The sequence below is a fragment of the Poecilia formosa genome, unplaced genomic scaffold, assembly GCF_000485575.1.
Source record: "Poecilia formosa unplaced genomic scaffold, Poecilia_formosa-5.1.2 Scaffold25, whole genome shotgun sequence".
Taxonomy (NCBI): Eukaryota; Metazoa; Chordata; class Actinopteri; order Cyprinodontiformes; family Poeciliidae; genus Poecilia; species Poecilia formosa.
Window position 1 is genome coordinate 402,040 of NW_006799964.1, and position 19,939 is coordinate 421,978.

Sequence of the window (19,939 nt, forward strand, 5' to 3'; positions counted from 1 at the left end):
ACAGTGGAAACCGTCTCCGCTGCGGCGAACATGTACAACCTAGCTTATTACCACAGCCAATCGGTGCCAAGAAGAATGAAAGTCGTTTCTGGATTGGCTGTTTTCCAAACCCCAGCCAACTGTGTGCCAAGTAGCATTTTCTTCTGAATGTTTTAGATGTGATGTACAAAAAAGTAGGTTGATACGCAGTGAATAATTTGGAGTTTCACAGAAAAATCTGCAAATAGGTAAATAAGTGGTGGCCCACTGTATGCCGTTGTGGAAAGCTTTGTTTCCGTTCAGTGATGTCACATTTGTTAGCAAATTGCATTTGTGGGTCAAGCAGCAGAGTTGAGTATGTGGTTAAAGAAAACTGCTAAACCCTTTGGCAATATCAGTCAGCTTATTCTGCTACTGATAATAAACAAGACTTATAATTAATCGATTTATTCATTTAGCAAATAAGATCAGTGCGCTGCCAAAATAGCCTGGCACCACGTCTTCATGCTAGTTACCAGCTTGGTCACACACTGCTGCAGGATAACATCCCATTCCTCACGTAGCGTTAGTTGCAATCAGCCAATGTGGTCGTGTTGGTCACTCTGGCACAAACACGTCTGCGTTGATCTAGTGAGTGAACTGTGGAGTTGAGTTTGGGAGCTGCTGGTAAGGCTTTTCCATCTTCCTCACTCCCAAAATCTGGAGGTTGTCTCTGATAAATCCTGCTCTCCTCAAAAGTATATTTGTAATATTAAGAATTAGAGCAGTAAGCATTTATAAAATATCTCTGGTTCTGTTTTAAATCGAATATTTTACATCTTTTGTTCTTTTGACTAGTTTTAAGCACCTTTATTGACGCTGCACTTGTACCAAACTGGCTCATTTTGCTGGTTCTGCCTTGCAGAGGAATATTTTTTGTGACTAAAGGCACCTTTGGCCAGCTGACCTGCGAGTGGCAGTATCTCTTTGAAGAATTCACAATGGACCCAAAGATTGTCGGTGGACGTCGACTTCGGATTGAAGCCAAGGTATGAACGTCATTTTTTTGTTCAGTTAAAAGTTCACAACATGCCCACATAAATCGAATTCCAACTCTGAACATACAGGAAAGAGTGAAATCAGTCTTCCATGCCAAAGAGTTTGGGAAGATCATAAACTTCAAAACGCCAGAGATTGCCCAGGTAAGCTGACGATCTTTAGGAGAACAGGCCAGCCGTGTTTAAGAGAATGGACTAAAACTCATTTATTCTGACTTCTAATTTCTTTTTCAGTGGGTTCTCAGCAAACTGGAGGATGCCAGAGATCGTTTACCTAAATGCTAATGATGAAAAATAAGATGTGCTAAAAACACACATGATCTCTGTGTGTCAGTGCCTTTGCTCTTTATTGCATGCCTGATTTACGTCCCCACGTGTGTAAACGGTGCACAATTTCAATTTTTCTGTTGATTGACTGACTGCATGAAGTTAGGAGTGAAAGATTTAAACAGGAGTTATATTGTTAAACAAAAAAAAAAAGTGTTTCTGAATTACACAATTTCACCACAGAAATTAATTTCACCAAACTTTGCCACTGCTCTAATTGCACTCATTCTTTTTGCACAAATATAGTTTCATTGGTCTTTTTGACCAGAGCAACATTAATCCTCAAGTTTACCTTTACATTTTATAACGTTTAGTGTAAAAGGCCGGCGTGTTTTAAAGCCTTTTAGGTTTCTTTAGTTTTATTTTTCACCGTCGAATGCATCATGTCACTGAATTTATTCCTCTTTGTTATTAATTATGTTTTTATTTGTGTGAAAAATGTAGAAATATAATTGGAAGCATCCTAAATAACAGAGGCCAAATTATCAACCTTACATTCAGCATTGAAAGCTGTTAATTATTTACCAGATCATATAAAAGGGAATCAAAGTGTTACTGTAACATCATTATAAATCAGTGTTTTCCTTTTTCTTCTTCAAGGTTTACTTTTTTTTTTATAAACACATTTTCCAAGAATTAGTTGAGTTTACAGATGCATGCTATTTTTATACTGTACTCTATCTGCTGTATGTTCATTTAACTTACTTTGATCACATCAAGTCTGTGGAATTCAGATGGTAATGTTGCTTTCATGTTTTTGTACTATATATATATATATAAATATATGCAATGCAACCTTTACAAAAGAAATATGCAGAGAAAAGTTTATTTAAAAATAAAGGAGTTCTAATTAAAACTGGCTGCTGTTTTCTCCAAGATTCAGGTTTCCTGCTGTCAGCGAATACCAAGAGTAAATATTTCTGATGCCATTCTTACTTTTATTCTTCCTCATTTGATTTCTTTTTGTTGTTGTTTTATTTTTTGAGAGGATTGTCCGAATGGTTGTTTTTTTTTCATGCGGTTTTCACAGAGAAATAAAAAAATATTCGTCAGTTAAATTCTTAATTTCAGTGCCGTCTTTATTAATCTATAGTACCAACAACATGTTTATGCTTTTCAGTTTTCACAACAGCATCAACAAAAGCTATTTTTATTGCTACTTAAATAAACAGGCCCAGCTTCTATAACTACATCTCAGATTATGTACACCTAAAAAAGATAAACGTTCTGAGTACATTGGCCTCTTTGCAGCAAAATCTGTGCCTAAAGAAGCTCTAAACGGGATTATGTTAGTTAACGCCTCTTATATCATTTTGATTTATATTTTTAAAGAATATTATTCACACATCGGGTAAGTCGGTCAGTTACCTCTCTAGCATTCACGTTCTTATTACAGCTTTAAAGTAGCCTTTACAGCAGACCCGAAAAGAAAAGATAAACTTCATCTATACAAAGTTATGGTTCAGGCAAAATACCCGACACGAATCATTGTTTGTGCCTCGTGGGTTCCACCTGTTCAGCTAAATTGGACCTTGTGCTTTTGGGATAATATTTGATCCAGAAAATCTTTTACATGAGATATGGGTAAACGGTTGCATGGCATTTCCTCTAGTGGCAGCTACACCAGGTTGAAGTCCTTCAGATTGGCTGTGAGGATGGTGTCTTTCACGGCCACAAAGACAAAGCGGATGTTTTCGGTGTCCGTGGCGCAGGTGAAGTGGGAGTACAGCTTCTTGTCTTTGTTGGGATTTTGTTCTTGGTACATCTTGAGGATGAATTCTTGAGCTGCTCCTGGATCCTGCTGAGGCCCTGCAGAGGAGAGTCAAAGTGCTGATTAATTAAAAAAACAAAACAAAGCACCTTTAACTATGAGTGGAAGCATAATGTGGTTCTGAAAAACACAAGTTCTTGCAATTTAAAAGCACTTTCCTGACTCAAATGTGAGCATTGATTCATGCCGTCCACTAGCCAAACTGTCAGACTGGATTTAGTGATGAGTGAATAATAAATCTGACCTGTGAATTCAGGGAAGTAGGTGGCTAAGTGAGAGTATATGATCTTCTCCTTGAGGATGTCGGTCTTGTTGAGGAAAAGAATGACAGAAGACTTCTCGAACCAGGGGTAAGTGATGATGGTTTTGAACAGGGCTTTGCTCTCCTCCATGCGGTTCTAAAGGTGATACGACATCAGAAGGCATAAAACGTTATAAATGATGAAACCTAAATATGCTTTGTCGCTGGTTTTTAATGCAGATCATTAATAAAACACCAAAACAAACGTCTGGGGAAAAAGACGCCCTCTAAACTGGATATTTTTTTTCCCTTTAAATGATTGATGTAGCATTTGTTATTGCACCCTCTGGTTCTCTGCAGGAGTTCAGCGGAAGTAAACATGTAAAGCAAAACCCATACTCTAACCCTAACCCTCTATCGGAAGCACAGTTTGCACCAGAAGTAGGGAAAATTTTTATCTTTTGTTTCAGAAAAAGACAAATACAGACTGAGAGGTAAGAATCCAGCGGAGTTGATTGAGAGGCTCTGCTGACAGATCAAACAGTGAGTCAACAGCCAGACCATCAATGTGACCACAGCTGTCATTTCTAAGCATAAAGTTAAGCTAATGGAAAGTAAGGAGGTGCATTTTTTATTGCACATTGTTCACTCTTATTTCTCGGGAGGATGTCATCTCATGCATTGATGTTCAAGTTTAGCATTCAAACAAATCTGTTTTTTTTTTGTTGTTTTTTTGACAGTTGGTTGTATAACATTTGTGAGCTGCAGAACTGAACTCGGCAGAAAAGAAAAAAAAAAGTTGCATAAATGTGTTAACGCCACTTTGCCTCAGGTAGGAGTCTCACCTCGTTGTCACACTCTGCCAAGACCTGGTCGTACTCGCTGAGCGCCACCAGGAAAATGATGGAGGTGACGTTCTCAAAGCAGTGGATCCACTTTCTCCTCTCCGACCTCTGACCTCCAACATCCACCATCCTGCCAGATAACCAGCCATGGTGAGTACGCACAGCGACGGCCAACAGTGGAGAGAGAGGCATTGTAAATGACATTACCTAAAAATGACGTTCTCCATGTCAAAGGGATACTCAATTATTCCCGTTGTTGGCACTCGGACTCTGAGGATATCCTGGAGGTCTGGCAGGTAGGAAGGCTGGGAAATCCGATCCAGGTCGGTGAGATAGCTGAAATTATTCACATCAATGACATTATGAGCGGTTGAGCTAAAAAGAACCAGAGCAGGCTCTTTTTAAAATCCAGAAACCCGAACAGGGCACTGAGCAAGCATGAAGCTCTCAATACGATGACATATTTGATTTAAGAGCCGTTTCATGGAAACTTCTGGCAGAATCAACAGACGACAGCTTTGTTGTATTACAGAAGTGGGAATAGAGTACATTTTAGTTAACATATGATTTGCATTTCCAAAAATAAAAGCCCACTAAACAAAGAAAACAGTAGTTTTCTCTTTTCAACTCAGTAGTCAGTTTAGAGAAAAGTTTTATTAGGAATAATTTCTGTTCCACTATGAGTGGGAGCTCATCTGCATGTTCTATTTAAAGCTCCTCTGTATATTTTAAAAACACGGGAACAAACATGACTCAGTTACGTGTGTGTGAATAAAGCAGCAGAGATCCGTCCTTCATTTTGTAAAGATCCAGCATTAGATGCCGTGGATGTGATTGTTTCGGGGTGAGCGCGCCAAAGCCAATAACAGAGAGTCAATAGTTTTATTTTGGTATGCTGCCATGGCAGAATTAGAAATTATGAGTAAAGTTTTTAGGAAAGCAAAAAATAGAGATATTCTATAGGATTTTTGTTTTAGTTCTCTGAATTAACATTTTTTGTTGCTACTAATATAAATCTTTAAAAATCAGAAAGCTGCATAAAAGCACAATATTTATTACCAGTCATTTTACACAGAGAATTAAAAATATTTCAAGCTGTTATCATTTGCGTTTTTATGAAAACCCAAAATTCAGTATCTCGGAAGATTATCAATATAAACCAATCAAAATCTGATATTTTTAGGGAGGTACAGTTGAAACCAAAAGTTTACATACGTTATATAGAAAGACGCATATGGATATTTTTCATACTAACATGAAAACAGAGTAAACTTTTTTCGTTTTAGGTCAATTAAGATTACCAAGTTTTTGGGAAATTTGGTAGTCTTAAAAAGTTTATTTCATGTCAGACAGTGTGAAAAAGTTTACATACACTTTTTATAGAGTATGTAAATATCTGGTTTTAAATGTATTTATGTGTCAGTATGTTACGAGATCATCTGTGAAGAGATCGATCTCTTTGAGCTATTATTGCTGTCTGAAGAAATGCTCCACTCCTGACCAAAAACAACCAATCAGGGCCAGGAGGAGGGACTTAATGTTGTTAATCATCCTCATGTACTCACTGCCAAATGTGCTAATGGTGGAGAAACAACTCACTATTACAGGAAAACTGTTATCTACCATCATTGGTGGCTATGCTGACTAACTTCAGCATTTATGACTAAGAGAGCGGATGAGCAATGCCACATGGAGGGGTGATTGACAGCACTAAGACCCTCCTCCTGGCTCTGATTGGTTGTTTCTAGTTTGCACTGGGAGAGGACAGAAGAGCTAAAGTACGACAAAAATAAAATCTAAGTCGCCTGGTGTTTCCTGTCCTAAAGCCAAACGTAAAATTTGCAGAAACATAACAGCGGCCATTGTCTCCTCTTGGCTTAGCTTCATGTGCTGTAAGCAGCTGACAGGTGAAATTCTCACTATTTGGTGGAGTCGGACAGCTGGTACTCCCTGTGCCGGTCGTAGCAGTCCTGGATTCCAGCGTCGTTCCACAGGTTCCTGATAGCAACAACAAGGTTCTGATCCAACTCCTCCACCTTGTCCACCTCTACCTCCAGGACTGAGTTTGCATTGTTCTGCAACAAAGAGGAGGAATAATTGACTTATGTTGGATTTATATGAATAATATATGGTTTTTTTTTTGGGTTTTTTTAAGTCAAACTGGTTTCTAACCCACCTGGTTCTGCGGATCAGAGAAGGATATGCCGAGCGGCCCCATTGCTCGGATCATGGTCTGCATTGATGTGTAGATGTTCTGGAAGACCAGCTTGGCGTAACTCCTCTTGTCCTCGTCTGTGTACCCTCCTCCATGGATGATCCTCATCTGTTTGATAAAGGTGCTCTTTCCACTCTCACCCGTGCCTGTTGAGAGACAGAGGAGACATTTGACAATTTGTTTTATTTTGCCACTTTCGTTGAATTTTTGAATTTAGAAACTCAGATATGAGCTGCAAACCTCAGGAAACTCCTAATTTTCTCAACGTTTGGCCTCCAGTTTTAGAAAGTTGCCTCTTTGATTTACTAAAATGTTGAATTCAATTACAAAAGGTAAAACGTTCAGTAAGTAAATCTTTAAAATATCATAATATAATGAAAATTATCTTTTTTTGTTGTCCATGTCTTCAATAATTTAGCAGTTTATTAAGGTGTCAGGTATTGCCAACAATGTGTGCTAAACTGTTTTTTTTTATGGAAATGTTATTTTAGTAAATCTAAGAATATTATTCATAAGATATGTTGGTTCAGACTGAGCTCATTCATATCCTTGGAAATATGAGGGAAAAACATGAGAAATGAGAGACGAAGGTTTTATGAGCTCACAGTAAAAGAGAGCTTAGATGTTTAGATTTTTAAAAACTGTAAAGAAGTATTATTCTCAGGGTAGTGACCGTTTGTTTAAAGAGCCACAGTGCTCATAAATCTTGTAATAGATTTTATTTCCAAGAAACAATTGGGAACTCAGCAGAGTCTAATCCCAATCAAAACGGGGGGCAGCAAGAATTGTTGTAAAATTGTTCTTGGCTTACAGAAAGTAAGATTGTTAGTTTAAAAAAAAAGTCTGTATATTTATTGATATACTCAAACATCTACTGTATAAACATAAAATGCTCCAGCAGATTTAACCAAACTATTTGACCAATATTTTTCAAGAACTGATTAAGAACCGGTGTTTCATGGAGCTGACCAGGTTCTGGTGTCTGTGAGCCGAACTTCATAAATCTGACTTTCTTGGCTTTTCCTTCAGAAACTGTTTTTGTGTTTAATTTTCCCAACATATTTCTTCAGGCTGGAAGAAATATTCATGTTTTGAAGTGGCCCAGTTAGATTCATTATATTGAATCTCTGGTTGGACTGAATTTAAGAAGCAAAAGATATTCTAAAAAACGTAATTTTTTTAAACAACAAAAATCGAGACACCCTACGCCTGAACAGCCAGTAAAATTACTTTAGGGAGACCTTTTTTAGCTATTTACCAATCTCTTGACATCAATCTGCGAAATTATTGGCCGTTTCCTCGTTTTCAGCTGTGAGAGGTTCGAGGGGATTGTTTCCATTTCTTAGTTTTCAGACAGCCCTGGACAGATTTGCTGCTAACTCAACCAAAACTCAACCAACTCAACCAACCCTGCATGTCCTAATGCTTTCACATGACTATACATTTAAGAAATCTCTATCTCAAGTGTTACAGATAAGCTGTAGGGTACATTCAGGGGAGCACAAAGTAGAACATTTCCCTCTGAAATGAAGAGGAAAGAACATGTAAATACATCAAGTACAGCAGCTGACCCACATTTCACTGCCGCTCCACACACACAGCCGCTCTACAATCATAATAAAACGCTTGTCACTCACTGCGTTTCTGACCGTCTTGTTACCTAGTGCCAGGTTAAAATAAATAAATAATAATAATAATAATAAAAAAAAAAAAAACAGGTAAACAAGTTCTATGACAACGCTGGACTACTAATTTGTCCATGCGGGAATCTGCAGGCCAACGTGACAATTTGAATGCAGATTTGACTGCCAAAAAGGCACCAATCTGCTAATATTTGGGTGTAGGAAGTTGTAGTCGACTCGCGTCATTCGAGTTGCAGATGATTTGAATCTCAAGTAAGAAAGCTTTCAAGTGATTACGTAATACCAGACGACCTCAGCTGTCTTCTGTCATTGCAGAGTTTTTTTTTTTGTTTTTTTTTTTATGCTAAGGTCATGGGAAAGCGCCGCTACGTTTTCATAACAGGTCGGACTGGTTATTCCGATCCTCATAAACTCTAACACCTCTGGAAAGTGAAATGTTTTAAGTTCAGTCAAATTATTTATCCTCCACTGACCACTCACACTCAGCTTTTGTAACCTATGACAAAAATCAGCTTGATAACTTGCTTTGAATGCGGTCGCCATGGTTTCAGACAACTGGTGTCACTTCTGACTTTGGATACACCCTGAACGCTCAAACTCTTCGTCAGACGACTTGTTATCTGCGGATTCAGAAAGTTTTCCAAACAAAGTCCGTAACTGCTAACAAATTAGAATTTGTTCTAATATTTTTATTTAGATCAAGTGGATACTCGTCACCAATCAAATAAATTTAAAGATGAAAACTGCAGCGGATCTGAGTTTCTGTCTCTCAGAAGGTTCCAGAAGTTTCCACGTCTCGTGTTCTGCTTTGCATGGTGTCAGGAAAAGTCCACTCTTTACTTCTCAGCAAACAAACTTCAGCCAAATCTTCTGTATTTGAATGTACCTTGTTTACAAGTCAAGTTTCTTGGAGGCGAGGCAGACAAGGAGGCAAATTCAGATGCTGCTGCACTACTTACTCGATTCAGGATTAAACGAGCTTTTTAATCTGCTGCAGCTGGTCACCTGAATAACTGAGGAATGTGACAAGATCATTATTATTTTTTTTAAATTAGCTGCTGAGTAAAATGTAAATTTAAAAAAATGGCTTGATTTAGAAGTAATTTACACATTTAGGTCGATTAAAAAAAACAAAACAAAACAAATAAAACTTTCAAAACAGATAACTAGTTAAGCCCAAAATTATTCTTGCCCCAGCCAGATTTAGATTTTAAATTATTTTTCTTTTAACCAATAGATAGTTTTCGAATTGGAAAACAGCCTATTCTCTCAAAACATAACAAAACAACATAAAAGGATTACACAGCCTGAAAAACAAACAAAAAAAGTATTTGCATTTTAATTAAAAAATGGTACAGAAAGCTCAGAGTTGAGCAGATAAATTGAATAATCTCCAGCAAGGTTTGTGATTCAAGGCAAAGATGGATCCGGCTGATAAGAGCCTTCACAGATGCAATAAATTAATATTTCCACCAGCAGAAAGCAAGAGGACACTCCTTGTGTTCACAAACTTCATTGCCTGCTGGGAAATTCAGCTTTTCTGCGCAGCTTAGTCAGAGATTTCATTAAAATATCCTCAACACCAGAAAAACCTCAGGCCTCTTCTTTTCTGCTTCTTCATCATTCTGGTGTAAATCTGGACCAGGACCTGCCGACAGTGGGGAGCTCATGAGAGTTTGATCAGATCAGAAAACTAAACAAACTCTTTAAGGTCCACTTGAATCAGGAGATTATATTTTAGCTTGTTCTGGTACTTAAAAATGTTATTTTATCACCTCTGAACAGCTTAGGCTCGAAAGTCTTGCAGAAAAAAGTATTGAGCTACCTAGACGTGCTAAGAGATAACTTTAATCACCCAGTGTCTGCTAGTTGTTTCATTTTTAACCAAGAACCAACAGACAGATTGAAGCTTTTATCGAGGTTCTATGTTTAGAAATATCAACTAAATGCTGTTTCTATCCTGGGAAAATGACTGATACTGGGTTTCTTGATTGGACAACATAACAATAAAATAAAAACAGACTTTGCGCACAAAAAAAATGCTGATTCTTATCAGCTATTTTGCCTACATCTTTGGTAGACTTACTAAATTTACATTTTCACACATTTTCAGTGATTCTAAGGAACCAAACGAAGCAGCAAAACAATAAAGTCTCTACATCATTGAGCAGAAAGAGAAACATTGCTCAAGCTGCTCATCATCACAGAGAGCACTGGACACATTCTGCACAATAGGGTCATAAATGCACATTGTTAAAATCTATTAGCTCCTGAGGTCTTTAACTTTAATCTTTCAGGTAAACACAGTAACAATGGGAAAACAATAACATGCATTATTTCCAAAGCGCTCAGCAATCATAAATGTTTAAATGATTTTGAATTTATTGCACATTTGTTCTTCATGTGTTTGCTCTCAGCATTGGTGGGACTTTTGGAATCAAACACCAGATCCAGGTTGAGCCAAAAACCACAAAAACTAGGATGTTCTGTTGTGTCCAGTCAAAGTAAAGGGACCCAGACTAAAGGCAGCGTAAATTTAGATTAATATTTTCGACACTAAATGAGGACTAAACTAATTGCAGTTTCCCAGGGTGGCATTAGAAGAGGAGTGCATAAAAAAAAGAAAAGAAAAGAAATCTCAGCTTCAACCTGAATCAGTTTTTTATTGTATTTTTAGCATGTGCAGTCGGTGTGTTGAGTAAATGCAGTCGGCTTGCTGATGACATCCGAAGGAACAGGTTATCAGACTTTGCTTCACAGAATTGACATCCACGCCAACCTGAGGGAATTTTTTTAGATTTTGACTGGTTCCCAGACCGGTTTCCTGTTACAAAATATTCCATTTTTGTTTTTATTTTTTGGTTGAAGGAGGTGCTCACCCAGGCATCATTTATTAAACAACTGCCCTTGCTGACGGTCTGTTCTTTTTGAACCTACTTGCAGACTTATAAGGCTTAACGGATGACCATCCACATTGTTGCTGTTATTATTTTGCTTATTGTATTTATGAAGCAACAGGCTCTTATTTTATCCCGCAAAGTAGTAAAGCGACTAACAAAAAAGTTTGAAATTTTGAAACTCTTGAACTTTTCTAAAGAGGAACTTTTCTTCAGAAGCCATTTTCCCTGCAAATTAAAGTCGAAGGAGGCTGGTGCGTTTTGTGTGTTGGACCTAAAGCGCCCTGGCCTCTCTGTTGTTTTTGATGGTTGTGGTTCTGTGCAAGTTTAAGTGGAAAACACTGGTACGAATAGCAGATAGGAAACTCCCTCAGTGAGACAGAACTTGTAGTAAGGCTAAAATATGTGATGAATAATTTAAAGTGTAATACAATATTTAAGCTGAAATGTAATTGTGCTTGTTTGTGTTTTTTAGTGTGTGTGTGTGTGGGGGTGTGTGTGTGTGTGTGTGTATGCCTGCCTGACACAGTTTCCTAGTGAGTAAAACAGGACTTGTCCACATCCACCGACGTGCCTCGCAGCTGCACACACTTCCTCGACAGGGAAGCACGGTCAGTGTGAATGAGTAGCATTAACATACCAGAGATAAGAACTACTACTGGATTTTCTACATCATGCCTGCTGTGTTTTGTGCAAATGAAACTCGCCAGTCAGGTGGGACTTTCAGGCAAATGCAGGATGTAAAAGAAGAAGTCAGTACAACAAACTGATTTTTCTACAGTCCGAGCTGTGCCGTGGTCCAAGAACAAAAACGTCCCCTGATGTATGATTTACATAAATTCATCTGACAAAATATCAGTTGTGCCGCTCGACTTCTAGCAGCAACGGCCCGGCGGCTCACCGGGCCGAGGCCTTGCTGAAGTACAGGGATTAAAACAGAGATTTAAAACCCTGCTGCGGTTCACGACAACGGCGTTTGTGTAGATTCATCACTTATTTTTGGTTTGTGTTTTTGTTTTCTGCTATCTTGAAGTGAGTATTTAAATTTACCTGCACAAATAATGCCGATAGTCTTTTGAAATCATTAATGAAATTACAAATGTTCAAATTAGAGATGCTACATTTTCAGTTTTCACAGAGAACATAAAAAAAGAGGGCGAAAAAAGAAATGTTGCAATTGTTAATGACTGGTTATTTCATTTTCATTTATTGAAGTGTTTTGATTGATTATGTGATTTCACAGTTTCACATATGCAGTTGTTTTAATTTAGAGTATCATCTTATTTTTTGTGACCTTTGATGTTTTGTAGTTTTTTGTTTTAATTCAGTTCTGTCTTGAGCTGCAGCCATCTTGTAAATGAGATTTTAAATTAAAACGTGTCCTTCATGATTAAATAAAAGCATAAAGTGTGACACTATAGTCCTTGCTGCAGTTGTCCTGGGTTTGATTCCTAGTGTCCAGCGATTTGCTCCTGTTCTCTTTCCTCCCTATTTCCTGTCAATTTGATGTTCAACAAGGACACTAGAGTCTAAAAAATGTATACATTTAGATAGTTCATGTTTAATAATGATTTTTTTTATTATTATTATTTATTGAATACCATATTCTTCATGAAAAACTTTGTACATTTTTCTGTTGAATTTCATTTTTTTGTAAGATTTGCTCTTTCATCTGCGTTTTCTTTGCATTGCCCAGAATCTGGGCCGGAGCTCAACTTTTCAACCTTTGGCTTTTTCAGACACAAAGCCACTGGAATAAACTACTTCAGAGATGATAGTGTTGTTGTTGTTCTGCTTCACTCCGCTCGTGCTCTCTGTAGGCCTGTGACCATCTTAATGAAACCCACTGAGAGGTGACCAGAGTCAGTGGCCAGTTTAATGAGTGAAAATACAGGCAAGATGCTGAACAGTACGCACAACTTAGTATCTGTGTTCAATGTCCAAGGCAACAACTTCAGATGGCGAAAACATTGTTGTTGTTGTTGTTTTTATCACAGTCATAATTGGTCATTGGTTTTTTTTTTTTTTTTTACTAAATATCTAACCTGAAAAGTGGCCTAGAAAGATGTTTTTTTTCCTGAAAGTTGTTCTTCCTGTTCCTCACATAGCTTGTCTGACCCCATCATGTTTCTTATTAGTAGGCAGCGCCTGTCAGTATCACAGAGGGATTTTTAGGCTGCCTTAAATCTGAAATATTATGATGTTTAATCATTTGTTGTTCAGCTGCTCAGGGCACCACTCTGCTTTAAGAGTTTGACCCTTTCCTCAACGAACAGTGGGTGCTAACTTGTGGCTCATGTTCTGCTCCGTGGCGGGATTTGCATGAGTTTTGCATGAGGCGCGCCCGCAGCAGCTAGTTATGGCTCCGATGCGCAGCATGGAGCGAGGCGCCGGCAGGGTTGTGGTGGCCCTCAGCCTCTCCCACACCACTGCAGTAAAACGCAGCGAAACTGATGCAACGAGCCTGTTGTCTCTGTGACTATCAGGCTGCTTCCAAAGGCGCAAAAGAACAAACACTGTGATAAGACGTGGGAAAGTCAGAAGTGGACAAAGAGAGCAGTGTGCACGAATTGGAAGTAGCCTGGTCACCAGCTGTACTATAAAAATGAATTTGGGACGGCGTTAAATGTTGGTCATTTCATTTATTTAATCGTCCTTTTGCTTAAGTTTTCTGTGAGTTGAAATGTGAATGGAAATTTTATAAAACTTGTAAAAACTAAAAACTCATAATTTGTGGCTTGTTTTGCTGTTTTATCGACTGCTATTGCTAGCAAGCTGAGCTCTCTGTGGAAGTTGCTAATCGTGTTGGAAAAAGTTGTTTGAAAGTTTATAATTATTTCAATAACATTTTAGAAATTAATCACACACCAGTTATTTTCTTTTTGTTCTTCACATTGGATGACAGGTCACACTATAAAAAGAAACTTGGTAGGTATTAAATATGAGATCTTTTTTCAGATTTCAGATTAGTTAAATCTTAACAATATTACTATTTTGCTAAAATTGGACATTTTAAGTAGAATTTAACTCATAATGTTGATTATTACCGTCTGCTATTCTCATTTGTTCTCTGGGCTGACTAGCTTAGCGATGGCTAATCCTGAAGCAAAGCTAAGTAGCAAAACGAACTTAGTCAGGTGTTGCCAATAAGTGACACAAATGTCAACATGTGATTATCATTAAAAAAAAAGGTTCATACAATACCTAGTTACTACAGGTTGATGCATTTTAGATCTAATTCCTTAAGCACAAAGTAATTTCTTTTTAACATGGGAGAATAAATCAGTTGAGCATAATGATACAACTTAATACTTTCAAACTGGCTAAGCAGAATGAGTCGATCTTCTAAATCAGTTGAAGTTTTTATCTTTTAGCCAGTTGTTAAACTTACAAAATGTACTTTTAGAAATATTAAAATCTAACCAAATGATATCTATGTGCATTGTTTATGAAACTCTTACAGTTGTTATAACCGGATGCATCACATTAAGACATATTTGCAAACATTTCCATAAATTACATTGAATCCCAACCATAAGTATATTTTCTCCAGTGATAATATTAATATGAAATTATTTGTATATACTGGCTATTCCTTGGTCTGAACTATTTTCCTCATTGGCCATTGGCTTTCCAGCTAAGTTCACTCCAGGAAAAGATAACAGCTCATCCACGTTTCTCCACTTCCTTCCGCAAAACTAAAATTCTCCCAACACGCAGACCCAACCTAGTAGAAGCTTAAAAAGTGTTTTTTAAATTTCTTTTTTAATAGACCTCTCTCTCAGTCTATACGTCTTCTCCATTAAGAATAGATAAAAAAAAAAACATGGTGCGTAAATCTATGACAGTAATTACGCAGAGCCGCGAGCGTTTTAAGCAGTAGAAAAATACGGCAGAACCAAAAAGGAGTTAACCCAATCATTTTACGGCTACATATATTAATTTATTAACCCACTAATCATCTTAAAACTGACTTTGGATTTGGTGAAAGCTTTAAGTTCTAATAAACTGATATAGTTCATCCAATTAAGCGCGTTTCTAAAAGCAGCTTAATTGTGTTTTCGTGTGGTTGTTCCTCTGGCCCAACTTTCCACGAAAATCTGCGTGTGCAGGTGCGGTCGGTCAGGAAGCCGTGAGGTAATGGTCAATAATAAAAAAATTAAAAATATTTAAAAAAAACTTTTATAATTCACCGACCGTACGTCACACACACACGGGGAAGTTTTAATAAATCCACTTAAATAGGAACGTTGTCAACAATTTTTTAAAACTTTATTGGACTGAACTTTTATAGCCTGCAAATGAAACCGTGGCAGATTAAACCCTGATTTTTTTTATTTTTTTTCTGTCTGCGCCTCTGGTCGGGCCCCGGGCTCTCATCTGGGTGATGCTCACCTAACAGCAGCAGCTTCAGCTCCCTGCGGGAATCCTTCTTGTCCCTCCGCAGCTGCTCCTCTATCGCGTCGTTGATCCTCTTGGTCTCCCGGTCCTCCGCTGACACACAACACCCAGCCATCCTCCCCAACAATGAGCCGCAGGCCCCTATGGTGGTGAACTGTCTGCGATCAAATTAGGGCGAAAAAAAAAAAAGTTTTGGAGTCTTTAAATAAGGTGGGTGGGGGGAAAAAAGCTCACACGCCTCACAGCTTCTAGCGGGAGGGAGAGTCCAGCATCATCAGAGGGAATGGATTTGATCCTTTATAAAAAAAACAAAATTATATATATATATATATCAGGTAAGAAATGTTATTGTTCTCCCAGATGTGTGTATAATCAGCGGATGAATTAGAAAAATCCTTTTCATGGAGGAGCGTCTTCTTTGAGGTCCTTGTGGACAAAGTGCAGCGGTTGGTCTGAACCAGAGAGATGGCTGCTGAACTTTTTCCTGTCCAGTCAGGAGGGCGTGGCACTGGCCACAAATAGAAGAGGATAAATGGGAAGTGAGCCTTCACAGGCAGCAGACTTTCACCTGTGCCACCGCTGCGTGGAGAGTTCAGCGTGCTGTAGTGACAGCATAGACCCAGCAAGTCGTAAGCTATGTGTTAAAGACACAACTTTAATGCCTAACTTCATCTGATGAGCCACAGAGGAGCAGACATTCTCCCCACAGCCACAGTAAAGGTGCAGGAGGACAGAGACAGTGGCTCGGCGCCACTTTTTGAATGAGAGGTCCTCAAATGGCCGCTAGGGGTCAGACAAGAAGAAGCGAGGAAATGAAGGAGAATCTGAGAATTTTGCCTTGAAGGAAACATCACGTTTCGATTTAAATTCTCTGGCAAATCGTAGATTCAGAATACAGAGTGACATTTCAAACATTCATTAGTGATAATTAGGATGATTTATTTTTTTTTACCATGAAACCAACGGCAGCATGTGAAAACTAAGAACATTCCCAAAGACCAACCATCAATCCTCTGCCAGTGTCGACAGCTTTTAGCAAAATGTTTCTCAAAGAAATTCAATATTTATGTTGAACAAAAATACCTTTTCCCTTAAGATGTAAAGAGCAAGATTATGAAACAGGCTTCACCTAAAAACAGAATTTTATGGAAACAACACAATTTTATAGAAAAATGCTTCAAAATTCATCACAAGCGGGAGAGCTTAAACCAACCAAAAAATAAAATAAAAATAAGTACAAATAACGTGTCAGAGACAGAGTTTAAGAGCAGTTCATGGGAACTTCTTTTTATTCAAACAGTTGTCAACACAAGGACCTGCTCTGAAACATACTGCAGGAAATCTGAACAGCAGAGGCCAAACGCGCGAAGTCTGCATCAGCAGCTTGCTTAAAGGGGAGGGGAAAAAAACCAACAACAAATCAGTACAAAGGGGGAAAACCTGCTCAGAAAGACGCGAACATGAAGAGATCGCTCATATTGATCACAGACTTCAATCACACTTTCACAAGAGCAATCCCGTTTTGTTACTTCGTGACGGTGTGTAAATAACACATGAACAGAACCGAGACCGTGGAGATGCACCGACACACCGGTCCATCTGCGTGATCCAACGGGGCTCAGGTAAGATCACGGTGTGTCCGCTCACACCCAGCACGGCGACAGGTTTTCACGTTAAGTAAGAGGGAAGCATTAAGAGCCACTTTACAAGAGCAGCGACACAAGTTTCTGAATTTCTTACCGAGGACTCGGCAGCGCTGACGAGTTGAAACCGGACGCCGGCTTTAGAGGCGAAGCTCCGGAAATACAGCCAATACTCCACCTGCACCACCCAACACACTTATTGGCACTTATTGGTGACGCTGGGTGAAAAACTTTGGAGGGCATCAATCTTTCTTTACAGTAGCATGACCTCACACACAAAATAAATAAATACAATTTACCCTTTATTCTATGTAGATTTATACAGAAGAGGAAAACAATCCAACATTAAGAAAATAAAGGCCAAAATTATTCATACCGTAGCTTTGAAGTGCTTTGGTTTTTCTAAGACGTCTCTTTTGACTGGAAGTAAAATTAACATTTTGGATTGGCCTAGCTAAAGTCTGGATTTGAGTGTGATCCGAGAATCTGTGGAGAGAGCTAAAGATTAGGGTGATGGTGAGGAGGCCACACACCTAATCGTCCCATCAGCAGACATAAATTGTCAAAATTCTGGTAGAAATATGCAAAAAAACAAACAAACAAACAAACAAACAGAGGGATAAGTTTGGTGTGATATTGCTAGTTTTTTCTATCACTTCTTGAGAAAGGTAAACATATAATTTTTCATTAAGCCACTTTTTTTAATTAAAATGTAAATAGTGATTTGTTTTAGACAGTTTTGTTATATTTTTAGATGCCCAAATCATTTTCTGTCACATAGAAACCTCAAGGTTGAGAATTATTTAAATACATTTTTCCCTTATATACAAACAAAATCACACTTCCTATTAACAGAAGCACAAACTTCTGTTATTTGTTTTCCGGACTATTCAGGAAAGTTTCATTATCGTTTCGACTGAGGTGTTAATATGACCTGAAAGAGGTCAATTTTTTCTTGGACACTCGTCAAAATGGGAAAGACAAGCAAACCCTCATCCTTCAAGTAAGGCCGATGTGTTCATTCTCCTAAGACAGGAATAAATACCAAAGTAAACCAGCTCAGATCTACAGTCAGAGCAATAATTTTAAAGTAAGTAAGATAAAAAAGAAGAAAAACAAGTCATTTTCTTAAGTGTGATTTTAAGCTTTGCCATAAAACATCTATTTATTTAAAAGCCTTTTATAAATCTGTGCCAGGAATGCCAATAAATGTAAAATGGTGCAAAATGCTAGATTTGGGCTGGCAATTAGCTGTGTAAAGTGTTTCTTTTAACCACATCTAAAACATCCAAAACATCCCCCCACCCCTCCCAAAAAAAAAGAGAGTTGCTTTTTATCTGCTGACGTGGTAAATGGATATCAAAATAAAGTTGAATGTGGCAATATACATAAAAAAAATAAAATAAAATGTCATTCTGCACGCCTCCATGCTGTTTTAATCCGTGCCAGGCAGTTCAATGCATCATAATGCACTGTGGTAGAAACATTTAAGACATGAATCAGATGCGACAACAGAAATGAACAGAAATGTGATTCCAGTTCGTTCATGATGTGCTTATAATATCCTGCTGTTACGTCACATGAGCTACAAATCAGAGCTGTTCCCAGAGCTTCTCACAGCGTGGAAAAACAAAACAAAACAAAACAAAAAAAACACCAAGCCAAAACAAAAATTACAACGAGACATTATCAGCTGCTTTAGCTTCACTTCTCACAAAAAAACAAGAACAAAAACAAAAAAAGAACAAGTGCCTTTGTAAGAGACTTCAGAGGCACAGCTTAATAATATAAGGCAATATGTACACGTGAACTGTATTTTTCTCGTTTTATAAATTAAAAAAAAAGAACCAATACTGTACATTCTAATGAAACTGTGTCGATCAAGATGAAAAAGTAGAAAAAAAAGAATTTGAAAAGAATCACTAAATGGTTCATTCTACTTACAATTTGGGTTTTTGTACATTAATTACTTGATTTCAACACTGACTTTGTCTCAGTATGCAGGAAAGTTTCCCAGAAAATTTAGTCGTCTTCAAAAACGCTTAAACTCAGGAGCTCTCCTGCCGTCCTTCTCAGCTTGGCTCCACCGTTCTGATCCTACGAAACATGTTGGCTATTAATGCGAAGGGGTGAGAAGCGTGTTCAGGACCACAGCATGTGCTGAGGAGGCTCTAAAGCTCATCAATACTTACTAAAAAGACTCCAGAATCAAAGAGTTACGCGTCAGGAAAAAAAGCGCTCTGATCTGAAGCCTGCTAAGAGTTCGAATGTTAGAATGAATCGTGCAGATGTGATTCAGGTCGCCATTTCTCAAAGACGAGGATAGAAACTGTAAATTTAAGGAAACGGCTTCGATTAGCACTAATCTGATACTAATGTTCCACATTCTGAAGCTAAGCAATGTTTGGTTAATGAGAAATGAACACAACATAACACAAAAACAAGATTTCCCCCAGAAAGCTTGCTAAGCCCGGTGGTTGGGACGCTCGGCAGTCATTCATCCAGCGATCCGTTGTGTTTCTGAGTTAAAAAAATGTTTAAAGTTGACAGAAAATCTCAAAATGTCACTTGATAATTATGTGTTATTGGAAGATTAATATCTGAACACCAATTACAAAGTCTTAAAAAAATGCAGATGTTTAAAAAAAACTTAAATAAATAAGCAATGCTAAGCCTGGTGGGGCACAAGCAAAGCCTGGTGGGCCGCCAGGCTTATAATACACTGGGGGAAACCCTGCAAAAATGTACATTCTCATCTGACAAATGAAAGGAAACAAAAGCAGAACCAGTAAATGAATTTTACCTCTTCTAAAAAACAAAACAAAAAAAAAAACGAGTTAGCCATTGGACAAACAATTACACAGATACACATTTTCAATACTGAACATTCAATCTGCCCAAAAAAGTAATGATTACAAAGCCAACAAAGATGCTGTCACA

General features: G+C 38.0%; 2 protein-coding genes and 1 long non-coding RNA gene across 3 annotated transcripts in view; 2 read left to right on the forward strand and 1 right to left on the reverse strand.

The window, feature by feature from the left end:
- The window catches only part of LOC103135465 (vacuolar protein sorting-associated protein 13A-like), a 42,670-nt gene extending 40,474 nt beyond the window's left edge, over positions 1-2,196 (forward strand). Inside the window, exons 71-73 of the mRNA XM_007548202.2 lie at positions 884-1,007; positions 1,086-1,160; positions 1,251-2,196. Coding sequence (XP_007548264.1) covers positions 884-1,007; positions 1,086-1,160; positions 1,251-1,301 — 250 coding nt within the window. The 3' untranslated portion in view covers positions 1,302-2,196. The remainder of the gene's footprint in view (positions 1-883; positions 1,008-1,085; positions 1,161-1,250) is intronic.
- LOC103135360 (guanine nucleotide-binding protein subunit alpha-14-like) lies at positions 1,421-15,649 on the reverse strand. Its single transcript, XM_016669464.1, has 8 exons — positions 15,600-15,649; positions 15,351-15,514; positions 6,377-6,561; positions 6,121-6,275; positions 4,408-4,536; positions 4,201-4,330; positions 3,359-3,512; positions 1,421-3,152 (listed from the first exon to the last, which is right to left on the reverse strand). The coding sequence occupies exons 2-8, from the start codon at positions 15,469-15,471 to the stop codon at positions 2,962-2,964; spliced, it is 1,065 nt and encodes a 354-aa protein (XP_016524950.1). The 5' UTR covers positions 15,472-15,514; positions 15,600-15,649; the 3' UTR covers positions 1,421-2,961.
- Positions 9,252-19,939, forward strand: part of LOC107835809 (uncharacterized) — an 11,891-nt gene continuing 1,203 nt past the window's right edge. Inside the window, exons 1-2 of the long non-coding RNA XR_001661631.1 lie at positions 9,252-11,463; positions 15,068-15,072. This is a non-coding gene — a long non-coding RNA (uncharacterized LOC107835809). The remainder of the gene's footprint in view (positions 11,464-15,067; positions 15,073-19,939) is intronic.

Bases quoted from the DNA above. Each gene is read 5' to 3' on its own strand.
- LOC103135360 (XM_016669464.1), bottom strand. From the start codon at position 15,471: ATGGCTGGGTGTTGTGTGTCAGCGGAGGACCGGGAGACCAAGAGGATC. The intron at 4,537-6,120 runs GTGAGAATTTCA...GAATAATTTCAG, and splicing joins CTGTCCGACTCCACCAAATA to CTATCTCACCGACCTGGATC. The intron at 3,153-3,358 runs GTCAGATTTATT...TCTCCTCTGCAG, and splicing joins CTACTTCCCTGAATTCACAG to GGCCTCAGCAGGATCCAGGA.